The sequence below is a fragment of the Lepidochelys olivacea genome (assembly GCF_965140295.1).
Source record: "Lepidochelys olivacea isolate rLepOli2 genome assembly, chromosome: 21".
Taxonomy (NCBI): domain Eukaryota; kingdom Metazoa; phylum Chordata; order Testudines; family Cheloniidae; genus Lepidochelys; species Lepidochelys olivacea.
This window is the reverse complement of record NC_140431.1, coordinates 10,777,197-10,793,567: the sequence shown is the minus strand read 5'-3', so window position 1 is coordinate 10,793,567 and position 16,371 is coordinate 10,777,197. Positions and strand designations below refer to the sequence as shown.

The following is a 16,371-nucleotide window of genomic DNA, read 5'->3' as shown; positions in this document are numbered from 1 at the left end:
GGGGGCACAGCAGTCCCACGGTCCCAGGCTGCACCCCAGGGATCCTGTCACACGGAGATTTAGCTTAGACATTCGGAAAAACTTCTTAACTGTAAGATAGTTAAGCACTGGAACAAATTGCCTAGAGAGTTTTGGAATCTCCATTACTGGAAGTTTTCAAGAATAGGTTAGACAAATACATAGCAGGGATGGTCTAGATAATACTTAGTCCTGTCTCAGTGCAGAGGACTGGACTAGATAACCTATTAAGGTACCTTCAAATCCTATATTTTTATGATTTCTGTGGTTACACTAGACAGATTGTTTTGGCTCTTAGGTCACAGCAGGGAGCTAGGTGATGCAGTAAGTAAACATGCTCCCTTTTCATCTGCCTACACATCTGACTAGTAGCTTGCACAGACAAGCTATACCAGCCTAAGGTACGGTGTGAATCTGAATCACTACAGTAATACTGCTAAAACTCCCTTGGTGGGCACACTTTCTGGTTTAAGAATGCCTCTTTGTTTAGCTTATGTCTCTTTGGAAGGGGTTAAATTAAACCAGAAAAAATAAACAAAAAAAAATCCTCAAACAGGAACAGGCGTGTCCACCCAGGGAATTATACCGGTATAATTACATTGGTGTAACCTCACCAGTATAACTGGTAAAACTTTCTATGTAGACAAGCTCTTAGGTCACAGTGCAGCAAACTTGGTGGCTTACCCTGGTTTATCCACAGCTGATGGTCTCTGCTCAGCATTCAGCACTGGATTAGCAGGTGCATTGCAGTGGGGCAGGATTACAGTACCTGACAAATCTGTGTGAAGGTTGCTTTCACACCATACCTGCCTACACCACAATTGGCTCTTGGTTATCAGGGCTATCAGTCTCTTTGTTCCATGGGCACCAAATTCATCTAACTTAAATAAAAGCCTAGACACTAAACTCTCCAAGGCAAATTATTCAGCTTCACCTGCGTTGTGGAATGTTCGCCTATCTTGCCCAAATCCGTTCAGCAGTCAGTTCTCTGAACTCAAGGAATATCACTAGTGCTATTCTCTGCTGTGACTGTTGGACTGCAAGATGACTACTAAAACCAAAAGAAATTGAAAATCCAGTTCAAAGTTCAACCTACGAAAGAAATCTTGGTTTTCAAACACGCTGGAGAGAAGACAGAACCGTTGTACAGAGTAACCTGGTATGTTCACCTATCACAGAGTGCGTCTCCCCCACACATACATCCATTCACTTAGTCCCTTTTAGACCACCTCTCCTTCTGGGTAGGAACAATTAATCAGGGCCATGTATGCTGGAACTTTATGGAGGCTCCAGATCAATCACACTCTGTACAAAACACAGAGCAAACTCCTATCTCACCAGAAGGAGACTTGTGCAACAGGCCACAAATTAATTTGAAAAAAGAGGGAGTCTTGTCGGGGCTGACACATGCACTTAAGGAGCTGTTTTACTATTTTGAGTCCCTCAGTTGGAAGCTCGACAGTCTTTAAATGCCAACCACTCCATGTTCTGAAGTTTGGAATGCAAAGCGTGTTCAGCTGCCAGGGTACTTCCCAAGACTAAACCACAAGCAAATAATAGCACAAGCAAAGACAACTAGAAAGCAGGGCATAAGCTGGGGAATTTTACACCATCTTTTTTCCTTCGTGGTAGTTGGTAGCCCCTCCTCTAAGGTTTTGAGCAACTCTTTATTTTGCAATCTGATTCCCCTTGCAATTTATTTCCAGCCACTGGAAATTAAAGGCCATTGTGTAATTTAGATTCAATACAATGGTTGTGTGGGAAGTGAGGGCAGAAGAACAAGTCCAGGCGAAATACTACAAGAGCAGGGAATGGGAATCAGGATTACTGAATTCCATCCTAGCTCTGTGACTTTGAACAACTTCCCTCACCTCATGGTTACTTTGTTTTCTCATCTGTAAAATAGGGACAGTACCTATCACACAAGGAGGCTGGTAGGTTTATAGTTAGTCACTATTAGTAAAGCACTATTGTGCATGGGTGCATATATACACACCGTACATTCGTCCAATATAATGTATGGAGTATGTGGTAAATGCCAAGTATTAATACAATCATACAAATGGTTGGTAAATATGAATTATTTGGAGGGAAAATAAGCAGGGGTACAGGGAACGTTCGTGACTTGTACAAAGCCACACTATAAGTCAGTGTCAGAACTGGGAACTGAACCCAGGAGTTCCTGCCTCCTGCATTGTAGAAGTCCAAATTATTCTCTCTCACAATAAGTCTCCTTCTAACTTGCCAGACAGAATGCACATTCCTCTACATGGCTTTGTGATCTAGGTGAAAGTGGTTTGAGCCTATCAAGAGCCAAGCTGTAGCTACCTGCTTTGCAGAACTGTCAGTTTTGCTCTTTTGATGAACTACCGTGCAGTACATTTCTGATTTTAAAGATAACTTTATAGGGAAAAAAGCAGGTCCTGTCATGTGTGCACACACTTCCCCACCCGCTGACCACAAGGAAGTAGTAGCTAACTGTTACTTTTCCCAGCATGTGATCTGGGGTCTGTATTTGCAAGAAGAATTAATCAATACATGCAAAAAACAAAAAACAGGACTCAAAGCCACCAAGGCTGTAACAGAAGAAGTAGTTACCAAAGCATTTCCCTAAAGCTCTGCATCCACAGTCCTGCATGTGTTGCAGGAAAGGGGTATGCGGAAATTTAAGAGACTGAAGCCTATAAACTAGTGGTTTTCAAACTGAGGTCCGCAGCTCATCAGTTACCTTGACAGCTCTTCCTTCAGAATGAAGTATTACTAGAATCAATGTGACAGTCTATTGGGGAGTGGAGGATTGAAATATATGGTTTACAGGAGTCCCTCTCTTATGGAAAGGACTGAAGAGACCCTTGCTTTGAACTGTTTTCACCCTGAACCTGAAAATGTTTCTAAGTCTATATTCAGAGCAATATATGAATGTTAATGAGTTAAGTCTCTCATCGTTAGGATGAGGCAAGTAAGTATTATTCCTATTATACACCTGGGGAAACTGAGGCAGAGAGCTGAAGTGACTTTCCCCAAACCATACAGCTGATCATTTTGGGCTGGATTTACCAGACATCATCTCCTTAACTCCCTGAAAAGAAAAAGAGGCGTTATTCCCATCTGTCAGTTAGATAAATAACACAAGACCAGCCTTCTTGAGAGACCATCCATTGCCCTGCATCCTTGTCACAGCATTAAAGTCAGCAGGTGCAGAACTGCTGATCATCTTGAGGTATTGTCTCAAGGGGACAGGAAGCAGGGGCTTTTGCAACAAAAGCTGGGGATTCTGGAGTTCTCTGCTACTTTATAGAGACCGGTACCCTTCAAAGAGAAGACTCCAAACATTTGCGTCTCCACTTCCATTCTCTGTCATGGGGTGGATGCAGACTGTTTCAGGATGGGCTGCAGAATTTATTTTTGATTTTCCATTAGCTTCTGCTTCAAGATTTATTGCTCAGGCCATGTTTCTTTTGATTGTAAAGCATGTGTTCTGTTTCATTTGGGGCACAAGGCACCTTACCAGCTGGTTCAGGAGCACAGCACGTTGAAAAAGCAATAACGTGATGCTTTTGCAGAAGGGAAACTTCCATTCCACTAATGGTTTATCATCAATTTTTAAACTGCTGGAAGCTGTGTGGTTTTACACACTTCCCCTCAGCTGTAACAGTTATTTTAGGCAAGTTGTGGTCCCGAACTTTATGAGGAACTGTAAATCCCTCAGATACTGTGCACAGTACACATAAGGGGCATAGGCTTTCTGACACTGGCCACCTGTGGGCCTCAACCTTGACTTAAGATGAGCCATTTCTAGGAATGGGAGGGGAGTTCAGTCTACATGGTCCATTCAGTCATCAGTCTCTCTGCTAGGACTATCAAAAAGAGAGACACAATGCCAAAAGTGATCAATTTTGAGGTATGGATACTCATTCATTTATAAGTGGACCGAGTCTCCAGAGTTCCTTTCACATAGAGCATTGCATGATAACGACACAATGGTAAGGACTTTCAATCACTACTCAACTGGATTGGTTTCAAGCAGGTTTAGAGAGGTGAAAGGCTGTATAAGTCCCACTACCAATTCTCTGCAGCAGAAGTCCTGCTTGCTTTTAGTCTGTTGCTGCCCAGCTGCCTTGTGGCAGGTAGCAAAAGTCCATATGGAATTAGCTCTCCTACAAACAGCTAGTAAAGGAAATAGACATTTCAATATCTGCAGGTTAGACCAACGGCAGAATGCAGTTTCATCTCTGTGCAGTTTGAAATCTAGCTCAATCCAGTCAGAGGTGCTGTTCTGGTGAGCACCTTCAATTACTTCAAGGGGCCAAATAAGATGACCAGTATCAGACCATTCCAAGGATTGTGATCCATTAAACTAAAGCAGTGCATTTCCAGTTAGCTTAAAGCATGAGCAGAGGGGGGAAAAAAAGATACTAAAAGAAATTAAAAGAGTTATAAGGTGAACAAATAACATCTTGCATTTACATTGCACCTCTTAGCCTCAAGAACCCCAAAGCACTTTACCAACCACACGTGCAGTAGTCACTTCAACCACCACCGAAAGGCAACCACCCGAGGGTGGCATGCAGCAGTTGCTTACAAGCACACAGCAACAGTGCATAACAGATTAGGACAAGAAGTGAAAAATCACATATGCAAGTAAACCTACTGGGGAATTTAGAAGGGCAGATGGTAATTTCCCGAGTTAAGCATTTAGCCAGGAAACTGGGGGTATTGATGAAAATAGGAAGTGCATACAACTGTAGGATTTTCTCCATTCCACGCATGACTCAGAGATCATCAGGCCAGCAGGGACCACTATAATCATCTACTCTAACCTCCTGCCTAATACAAGCCGAACAACCTCCCCCAGTAATTCCTGATGGAGGCAACATCTCACTTTCCTGACTTACACATTGCTCTACTCCCTCTCTCAGTGCTTTCTAGGAAACGATAAGTCTCCTTAGGCAAAGGGGTCTTCCTGACACCATTGCCATCTGGGCCTCTGAGTGAAGCTTGAAACACTATGTAGCAAGATGTTGACCTAGTGCAAGGAGAGTAACTGAGCAAGGAGGCATTCTAGTATCATATATGTAACATGGGGGTGAGGGCCAGATGGATTCTGGACATCTGCATGACCAGACATTAACTCCTCCCTGAGTCCAGCTGAAGAGCCCGATATGTGTTTTATTGGAGAGTAAGTGTGGTCTAGTGGTCAGAGAGCCAGACTGGAAGGAGGTGATCTGGGTTTTGTTACTAGTTCAAATATAGATACATTACCCCCTTTGGTTGATTCCTTGTGTGTAAAAATAAGAGTAATAAAACTCATCCACCTCATGGGATGAGGAGGATGCATTCATCAATGCTGGTAAAATGCTTTGGCATCCCTAGGTAGAAGATGCTAAATAAGTCTTCCAAATGAGTCTGTGAAATGCTTACTGGTCACATGAAGCTGACTTCTCCTCATTTCCAGCTGCTAAATTGCATTAAAAGATAAAGATATGTTAAATGCTTTCCTGATATTGCTTTTCCACATAGGCTATTGCTGTAATTGCCACTGGGATGTTATGTGATTGCAAACAAAATGGGAGGTGAGTCAACACAATTTTGACAGGAGGATGGGAGGGAGGGAACATGGCCTGCACAACTGTGAATGGGAGTGGAGTGTCCATGAGACCATATTCAGATGTAGCCCACCACATCAAAGACTTTGGAAACCCTATGCTTGAGAAATGTGAAGTATCAAAAGTTTGCAATACCACCTTAAATTTGACCTGCCACTGGTATTAATTTCCATACATGTAATAATAATTGGTTTTCAGAATCGTTTGCCAAAATTTTTGAAAAATTCCTCTGCTTCTAAAAGATTTACACAAACAGACCCATACTGCAGAAAGGAAGCTTTAATATTAGGCTATGTAAGACACAATTCTGTCAAAATCTCTATCTTTTCCTATCCCTACTATCAACTGTATGGACAATGTGATAAAACTTGTAGAGCAATCAGTGAAACTAACTATGCACCCTTACACCCACCAGTCACAAATGCTGACAATTAGGCTTCAACCTCTGTCACGTTGGTTGTACAGCAGAACCCCAGCGTTACGAAAACCAGAGTTATGAACTGTCAAACATACATCTCATTTGGAACCAGAAGTGCGCAATCAGGCAGCAGCAGAGACCCCAAAAAAAGCCCCAATACAGTACAGTACTGTGTTAAACTACTAAAAAAATAAAGGGAAAGTTTTAAAAAAAAAAGTTGACAAGGTAAGGAAACTGTTTCTGTGCTTGTTTAAATTAAGATGGTTAAAAGCAGCATTTTTATTCTGCATAGAAAAGTTTCAAAGCTGTATTAAGTTAATGTTCTGTTGTAAACTTTTGAAAGAATAATAACGTTTTGTTCAGAGTTACAAACAACCTCCATTTCTAAGGTGTTCGCAACTCTGAGATTCTACTGTATTCTCCAAAGACGTCCCTTTCATCCAGGAATCTTCAAATCCATGGAAAGGAATAACGCTGAACACAAGCTGATTGTGGGTGAGGAATTCCAACAGAAGACATCTAAGAGTAGATTAATTTCTCCTTGTCATCAGATTGACACATTCCCCTCTGGGTTCCCATGACTCCAGTTGTTCTCAGTCTCACTCTGTATCACAGACTTGCCTTTCAGGAGAAGGCACGGTCCATTAAAACCTCCAAACCAAGGCCCATACCAGTGTTCCCATACCAGTGTTCCAATTGAACCGGTGGGGTTGTATGAGTGAAATAACCAAATGTGAAGTGTGTGGGGTAAAAATGCCCATGAGCACAAAAGAACTGTGCCTTGGCACTTTCTATGAGATCTGAGACAAGGGTCTTTGTCAGAGTCAGTCCCAGTCCCTTGCCTGATCACAAGTATGGTGGGTTCAGCAGAGACAAGAAAAGTGACAGCATAATGCAATCATGTGTGTTCATATCACCCCCATCTGTAATGACTAAGGCCAGCTGCCTAGGCCACTTGGTGACACAATAAACAGCACCATTCCATCATCACATAAACAGCAAGGAGAAGCTAATTCAGTTCTCCACAGAGTTGTTCTCTCTGCTGTCTCTGCGATGGTGCCAATTTTCCCACTATTCTCACCACAGTCAATTTTAGCACTGGCTTCTCCCACTTTCCACAGACAACTGAAGCTTCTCCATAACTCCTGCCCAACCTACACCAGTGCTCCTCTCCTCCTACACATCCCACCCTGTTCCCAAGACACCACCCCAGCTTTTCTGCTGACTGCTCCCTTTGTTCCTTCACCCACTCCTGACTCAATCAATGCCTTCTTTCACACCGCCCCTCCTGGCTTGAAATGGGTAAAGCTTGCCAGCCCCCCTCTTTGCCTCCTCAGAAACCACATAAAACCTACCATAACCTGTGAAATAGTGATTACACATCCCATTTTGCATCACACCCACTCATGCCATTACAGTAAGTTATTTGGCACAGGGACCCTTATCTATTGGGCAGAGATTACCCAGCACCCTATATACTCATGTATGGTTTTAAGTATGTAATAAAATGAAGCTTTAGGAAACTTTTGTTAAATCTAAGGGCAGGTCTACACTATTGCTTAAGTCAGTCTAATTATTTCACTCAGGAGTGTGAAAAAAAACCCCCAGCGACGCAACCTACCTAAGTTCTGTCCACACTGGTGCTACGTCGGCGGGAGAGTGTCTCCTGCCGACATAGCTTCCGCCTCTCATGCAGGTGGAGTAATTATGCCAACAGGAGTACGTTCTCCCATCGGCATAGAGCGTCTTCACCTGACGCGGTGCAGCTGTGCCAATGTTGCGCTTCTAGTGTAGACCTGCCCTAAGAGTGGACAGAAATTTTCCCCATGCAATTCAACAAAAATAAGACTTCACCCCTGCCGTGTAGTGAACCCAATCAGTACAACAGGAGTGCAACCGTAACCAAATCTCGTCACTACCCTGTGCCTCAGTTTCCCCACTTGTGGAACGGAGAGGATAATACTGAGCTACCTTTACAAAGCAAAGATCAAGCACTTGGCTTCAGTTATATGAGTGCTAAGTATTACTAGTGCATTCAAATGATATTAGTCTGGTTTCACTGTCCAAGCTGAGTGAAATGGAAAACATTAAAGGGATCACTCTTTAGACTCAAAACACAGGGTGTGTCAAAAAAAAAGATTTTATAAAGGCTAAGATCAAGAGATGTGTTTCCATTAATGATTACAAATTACTAAATTAAAAAAGTATTTTATTGTGTATGCACCTAAGGAGCCCAAACAGGGATTAGATCCAAGGCACTATACAAATACACAGACAATCCCTGCCTCAGAAAGCTCACAATCTCGGATCTTTGATTCCGATATAAACATTCTCCCACAGTGTTTGCAACCCATAGCAGCCCCTGACCAATGCAAGAGAACTAGACAGTGAAACCAACTATTTTCCTTCTGCAAGCTAAAAATAGTGCAAGAAGATAAACAGCACGGATGGTGAAAAAGACATTCAAGATTTTAGATGCTTTCCATTTTAGGAATGGAATGGAAAGTAATGTGTTAAAAAAACCCACAACATGAATAAAGTTTTTTTTAAGATGTATTCTGAGGCCAGTGCCCCATCATCCACATCAAAACTCACCTTTGCAGAAGATCTCTGCAAAGTGATAATCATTATTCCACTGCAAGTGTATGTGTTTCATTTCTTCTGAATAAAAGCTACCAAACAATTTGATACAATATAACTGTCCTTTGGATTTCCCTGACCTTGGAGTCTCAGTTTTCCCTTCCTTGTGAATTCCCAGACACAGAGATAACACACACACACACAACTTTAATTGAGGAGGCTGCAAAAGAAACAAGGAATTATTTCAAATTAAAATTGAAAACAGAAAATAAAGAGAGCTTAATGATTCAGTAGCAAAGCTTCTCTCGAGCACACACACAGTTAGAAGAGAGACCCACATGAATAAAGAGTTGGGTTATTTTATGTGAAAGAAAACTGTAGTAGCAATATTAGAAATGCAGATTATAATAGTGATGTTGCTTTTCTACAGCAGCTTTAAACTGTGAAGGCTCAAAGCACATTAAATCTCTCAATCCCTGTGTAAATTACAAAAACCCATTTTATAGGTAGTGACTCAGGCCTCAGTCCTGCAAGTTATTCAGTTCACTTGGACAGAGCCCCAATGAAGCGAACAGCATGAAGAATTGGAGCTTGACTGACTAGTCCAAAACAACACCCCAAGCCAGTAACAATACCAGGAGTAGAACCCAGAAATCCTCCTGACTCCAAGATCACTGCTCACACCATTAGCCCATAGTCCAGGCACTGCAACAAAGGACTGGAAAAAGGCAAAACTGAGGACTGTAAAATAACTAGATTAGGAGGAGAACAAGTGGGGAGAGGGGAGTTCATGAGCAAAAAAGGTCACTAAAAAGGGGTTTCGGCAGTGCACAGTAAAAAGGGCAAGCGGCAAGAATGAGACAAAAGATTAAGGGGCCCACAAATAGCAGTGAGGAAAGGTTACATGCACAAAGCAAATGACAGCATTATGTATTGGCAGAAAATGTGTCATTTAATCATGGGGGCTAGTGAGACACAGAGAACACATTAGCTTTATTCAGGTCTCCATTACTAACTTGTCCAGTGTACTCTTGTGCACTTTTCCCAATTATGAATGGGTCAGCGCCTCCTGACAAGAACGCTGAATCCAAAATGCACACAACATGCTGGTTTGGGGTAGGGGAAGGTGGGAAGCTTGGAAGTTGTGTGCTGTCAGGACTAGCAGAAAATCATTTAAATTAATGAATTTAAGAAGTCTACTAGCAGGCTGTGTTACATTCTTGTTGGTACAAAGGTGGAGGGGAGATCAACTAGTGACTCACAAAACAGCCTTAAACAGATGCTTTACAGATGCTCATTTAATGTTTGCAGAGGTTCTTTGCAGGTCCCAGAAATGCTAAGATTTTACCTTCAGTCTAAAAATATACAAAGTCTGCCAACCTCAGTGTACCTAAGCTGTTCATGGTGGAAAACAGGGCAGAGAGACTACTCCTTGGGTCCCTTCTAGCTCTGCCACTGACATTACGTAGCCTTGGGTAAGTCACTTTGTCTCTGTTTCCCCACCTGTAAAATGAGGATAAATGCTTGCCCATGTTTACGCTTTAAGAGCTTTAGGTGAAAGGTGCCATGTAATATTTTGCCTTCATCCACTTCATGCAAGTTTCCCAAGCCTCATACCAACCCCTTTGAAGTGACCTCGTTTTAGAGCTGAAGTGGTTTGCCCAAGGTCCCACACAGCTAGTAATAATACCTAGCGCTCAGATAGCAATTATCGCCCTAGATCACAAAGCACTTGTCAAAGGAAGTCAATATTCTCCCATTTTAGAGATAGGGAAACTGAGGCACAGATAAGTGATTTGCCCAAGGTCACCCAGCAGGTCAGTGGGAAACCCAGGAACAGAAGTCCTATGCATTAATCACTAGATATTGCTTCCTCTTAATATAAGTTTGATGTATTACTAGAGACATTAATATAAAACCTCAAGTCACTCAGTGTTTTGTCAATCTATCACGACTGTGTGCAATATTCTGCTCCTGTCTCCCCTGGATTCACTTACCATAACTCCCCCACCTCATTACCACTTATCCCTACTCTTTCTTTCCATTAATTTCTTAGCCTTTTTACTCACATATTCACTACCTATCAGTTTCACTTACTCAAACCTCTTACTTAAAAAGCTTCCCCACATCCCCTTTCACATCTCAGGGTTACCAAATCCAAAAGTACCAAGGAAAACCCAAATTAATTTAACATCTCCTCAGTTAGGCCTCTATGCTTTATTTTAACATAAATAGGACTGAACTAACTAGACTGAGGGAGGCAATCATTGGAAAGCAGGCCAGAGGGACATCTATGAATGATCTTTCATTCCTTCCATTTCACCTTCTCTGAGAGCAGCACTGATGCCTAGAGAAACTCATTAACTTTCCATTCACTCCCACTAAATCGTTTCTAACCTGCCAGCCAACCCTGTGCTACAGGAAGACACACACATACAGAGAGAGAGAGAGGAAGGTTGGTAGGATGAACGGGAAAAGATGAGGAGGAAACAGTGGTATCAGCCCCAGAATCTGTCCTTGTGCCGATATATGGGAGGGTGGGGAGAACTGCTGGGAAGGCAGGGGAATGGGAAAAGGAGGGGAGCAGGACAGAGGTAGTATCCTCTCTCATCTGAACAGAATCTATTCCTGAGCCAGTGGCAGAATCACTGATGGGACAGGAGCACTTTGGTGAGGCAATCACAGCAGCAGGGAGGCTGGGAGGCCCTCTTACCTATGTCGGGGTGTCAATACCAAGCCGCAAGGAATGAACAGGGAGAAAAGGAGAGACATGGGGCAGGATAGGAAGCACGGGGGAGAAGAGGAGCAAGACAAGGAAAAACAAGATAGTTGGGAGACTCTGGTGACACCCCCTTTACCTGGTCAGGTGCTTCAGAGCATGCTCCCGCCACAGACCGCCCCCCTACCTGAGGGCAGCTACTGCAGGAGACGGGGGTGAAAGAGGGGCTAGGGGAGATTGGGGGGGAGACAGGTGAGGAACACTCATCACCCCACTTGTTCCCAAGGCAGGAGGGGAGCCTTCCCCCCTTCCCTATTACCCCTAGTGGCGGGCAGCCTGACCCCGCACTTCTCGGGGAGGGAGGGTGCCGGCGGGGCAGGGGGAGAAAGGGTTGGCTATGGGCATAGAGGCCCAGGAGGGACGGGGGGGGGTGTCCCCCACAATGAGGGCAGAGTCTTCGGGGCGGGGGGGGGGACGAGTAGCACTGAGGGGCGGGGTCTCGGGGTCTGTGAAGGGTCCTTGGGGTAGCGAGCTGGGAGGCACCCCCTAAATGTGGGCAAGGTCTTGGGGGGGGGCAGGGCTGGGGGCGGGTCCCCGCGGTGTGCGGGGAGGGGGGCAGGGCAGGTCGGTGCCTCACCTGGACAGGTGTTTCAGGATCTGCTTCTTGATGATGCCGGCCATACCGGGTCCGGGCGGGGGGCGGCTCCTGCCGCTCGGCGCGCGGGGTCCCCAGCCCCTCACCCGTTGCCGCCCGCGGAGCCGGCTCCTGCCATCTCCCTGACAGCCCTCCCCGACTCCGCCAGCATCCCGGCTAGCACCGCGGCGGCCCGCTGAGCGCCGTCTCTAGCGCCACCTACCAGCGAGAGGGCGAGGGAGCGCACAGCCAAGCAGCAGCGCCCTCTGCCGGTCCGAGGAGGCGAGCCCAGCTGCGTTTGTCCCTCTCCCAGCCAGTAACACGCCCCCCACCCTCCCCTGCACGGACACCCATAAGGACCCCACCCTGCAGCGTGCACCTAGAACTACCTCAGGACCAACGCCAGGTGGCAGCACCCACCACCCACCTACCTTGCTCCCCCCCACAGGTGGCCCACTGCCCCCAGGTGTGTGGGGAGGGGGGCCCTCACCCCACCCCTGCCATGGTCTCATCAACTGCACTAGCCCGCGGCTCCACCAACCAAGACAAGCATGCTGCCCCTCCTACACCCTTAAGACTGTAACCCACCCTCCCAGGGCTCCACATAATCATAAGCATAGTTACCCTGTCTTGTCCACACATCTGAACAGAGCCTTTTCCAAAGCATGGAAGGTGAAGAATTATTTCCCTCTCTACTCTCCCTAGGACACACAGTGGGGCACTGGCAAAAGTTAGGCTAGTCCCTATTAAGAAGTTTTGCTAAAATAGCAATGTGAGTTGGGGGGTGATTCCTCCCTAGCACCATTTCTATATCAGCAAATGCCCTAACGTACACAGTTATACTGGACAAACCAAAAAAGGGGGTGTGCGCTTTTTTGGCAGTATAGCTTACTTGGTTGGGGGAACAAGCAAGCACGCTTTTGCGGGTATAAGCTGCATCTGCACTTGAAGAGTTTGTCATCTCATTTACTCTCCACCCAGTACCTATATACATCACACAGCAGTAAGTTTGGCTACTCAGAGAGCAAGTAGCAGTTTTTTTGCCAGAGGCTTAACACCAGACTAGCAGGAGCATCACTGGTAAAGTAGCAGAAGATCAGCTTGCATGGTTTCTGATTCTTCGCTATGACAGGATTAGGGCATGAACATTAGAGGAGCTACATTTACCTCTGTAAAAACAAAGCAGAGGATCACATGAGCTACTATGCTATAAAGAAATGTCCTACCTCAGTTGCTTCCTAGTCCCTGCCTTTGTCTCTATTACAGCATTTATCACTCATGTTTTTGGACCAATCTCAGATTCTTATTGGCAGAAAATCTTCCACTTAGTCTCACACCTCCTCTCTACCCAGATCATTTCCAGACACATTTTCAGGCAAGCAAATACTTTAACTCTAAAGGGGTCATGGGACAAGTTAAAAAAAAAAAAACATTTAACAAATAACTTCACCTGTTACTTGTGTCGGGCAAGACTGAAATGGGAAAAAAACAGTTAAATTTAATTTCTTCTTTGATGCTTTTTTTACTTTTGGATTCCACTCAAATTGGACAGCAAAAACAGATTAGTCAGTTTCACTCTGCAGTTCCATACACCCATACAAAAACTACAACAGATGGATTGTAAATACAAGAAGCCAATGTGATGTGTATGTTCTGTTTTAAGTGACTCAGTGAAATGTTGCAACAACAACAAAATAATGGGAATGATTCTATTGCTCCTTCAGTTTACCAGCCCTGTGTTTTATGTCACATTTCAGTATGTTAGTCTCTTAACACCCAAATATCCTACCCTGGACAATAAACCCTTCTTCTTTACTGACCATACTCTACTTTGGGAGATGATTGTAATCTTAGGGGGAGAAAAAAAAGTCTCAGTGTCACCCCAAAAAAATCCATTTGAGTTGGCAGATTTGTGCTGGAGAAAATAATTGGCTGACTTCAACATATGGTTGGACATATTCAACCCTTTGCAACCACAGATCAAAACTAGGCAGATTTCAAGCCAGCCCCTTATCTTTCCAAGGTAGATACACATACAACAGAGTTCCACACGGTTTACTCTGTGTCTATCTTTCCTACAAGCCTTTAGAAACCAAGGCTTTGCTGTAAAAAGACAAGATCTCCTGATATTATAAGTAAGAGGGTTTTCCTTTTGTTCCTAACTAAGGTCTCCTCTTCCCCTACCACTGTGCTGCAATAAAAATGGTCATGCTACTGCCTGAAGTGGATGTTTGCCCAGGATTTATGTCAGGCTAAGTAATGGAAAAGCTGATCTAGGATTCATTTGATAAATAATGCAGGAACAGGAATACAATTCATGCCAATCAACATGGCTTTATGGAAAATAGGTCTTGTCAAAGAATGAAATCAGGTTTGTTGGACGAGATTACAAGTTTGTTGATAACACTTTTATAAAGCATTTGACTTAGTACCACATGACGTTCCAATTCAATAGTTAGCACTATACAATGTCAATGAAGCATATGTTAGATTGAATCAGAATTGGCTAACTAACTGATCTCAATATGTAGTCAATGAGGAATCACCACATAGGGTTGTTTCCCATGGGGTTCCTCAGGGATCAGTACTAGGCCTGACACCATTCAACACTTTCATCAACCATCTGGAGGTAAATATAACATCACTGCCGATAACACAAAGATTGGCCCAGTGGTAAATAATAATGAAGACAGGGCAGCCCTACAGAGCAATCTGGATCACTTAGGAAGCTGGGCCTATTCAGCAAAATGTGTTTATTACAGCCAAATGTAAAGTAATACATCTAGGAACAAGGAATGCAGGCCACACTACAGAATGGGGGAGCATATCCTGGAAAGCAGTGACTCTGAAAAGCATTATCGGGTCATAGTAGAGAAGTAACTCAGCACAAGCTCCCAGTGCATTGCTATGCCAAGAAGGGCTAAAGCTATCCTCAGATGTATCAACTGGGGAATATTGAATATGAGTAAGGAGTTGATTTTACCTCTATACACAGAGCACTGAGATACTGGAATACTGCCTCCAGTTCTGGTGTCCACATTTTAAAACAGATGCTGAAAAACAGGAGACTGTACAGAAGAGAGCTACAAACGTTATTTGAGGGCTAAAGAAAATGTCTATCAGCGAAAGACTTTAACTTACCAAAAAGATTGAAAGGTGACTTGATTCAAGCATATAAGTACTTTCACAGGGAGAAAATAGCAAATACTAAAGGGCTCTTTAATCTAATGGAGAAAGACATAAGTACCACTGTCTGGAAGCTGAAGCCAAACAACTTCAAATTAGAAATTAGGCACAATTTTTTTTTAAACGGTAATGGTGACAAATCATTCAACAACCTACCAAGGCCAGTGGTGGATTCTCCATTTCTTGGAGTCGTCAAGTCAAGACTGGATATCTTTCTGAAAAATCTGCTTTCACCAAATAAAGAACATAAATTATTGGGCTCAAAACTGGGTGCACAGTAATGGCCTGTGACATACAGGTCAGATTATGAATTAATGATGCCTTCTGGCCTTAAACTTAAGAAACGACTGCATACTTTGCCGAAGATAGATCCTTCGGGATAAGAAGTGCCATAGAACGATTAACAATTGAACATCGATAATACTTAACACCCCACAAAGCCCAGCAGATACTTCATGAGCAAATTCAGTGCTAAGAGGCTTGTGTTTCTCAAAACATCACAAGAGTGATTTTTAGATCGCTTTGATTCTCAAAATTTCAATGTTTCAACCCTACTCTTGGAACAACAAGCTCAGTGTTTAAAAATTGGCTCCTTTTCTCAGCTACACAGCACACTCAAAAGGGATAGATGCTGAGTTTGTCCATACCTGTTTGAGCAAAGGACTATGGCTATGACTATAGCATCCCATACACCCTTATATTGCCTTGTCATCCCCCCCAGCACCACCACATTAGACACAGCAAGTACACTTCCGGAGACTCCGAACACAGAAATAATTTTCTTCCTGATATTAGAGCCAAAATATACAGAGCTACTCTGCTTGTATGTGGTGTGAAATTGCCTTGGTGCAATGCAGACGTAGAACTCCAATAAAGCATGGCACTTCCAAAAGCAAGACCCCATTCTTACAGTTAAGTGGCCCTGGGTCTGGTGCAACACAACTTTTTTTTAATTTGAAAAGTTAAACTAGAGCTGACAACAGTTGCTAGTTTGACAGCACTGTCGACTTAAACACTGTCTATTAACATTATAGGTACAGCACAAGCAAGGGAAAGTATTCCCCTACACACAAGAGCTACTTTACTGTAATAAATAACAGTCGAGCAGTGTATCCCTGGGGCTATAGCAGCCAATTGCTACAGCTTCCCTCTGAGGAAGGGCCAGCACATTTTATGAAATAAGTCATATTTGGCAGCAGCACAGAGATAC

General features: G+C 43.8%; 1 protein-coding gene across 1 annotated transcript in view; it reads right to left on the bottom strand.

Moving 5' to 3' along the window:
* The window catches only part of BLTP3A (bridge-like lipid transfer protein family member 3A), a 55,988-nt gene extending 43,863 nt beyond the window's left edge, over window positions 1–12,125 (bottom strand). The window contains exon 1 of the mRNA XM_084611378.1: window positions 11,979–12,125. Within this exon, the coding sequence (XP_084467504.1) occupies window positions 11,979–12,022 (44 nt within the window). The 5' untranslated portion in view covers window positions 12,023–12,125. The remainder of the gene's footprint in view (window positions 1–11,978) is intronic.
* Window positions 12,126–16,371: the final 4,246 nt, after the last annotated feature.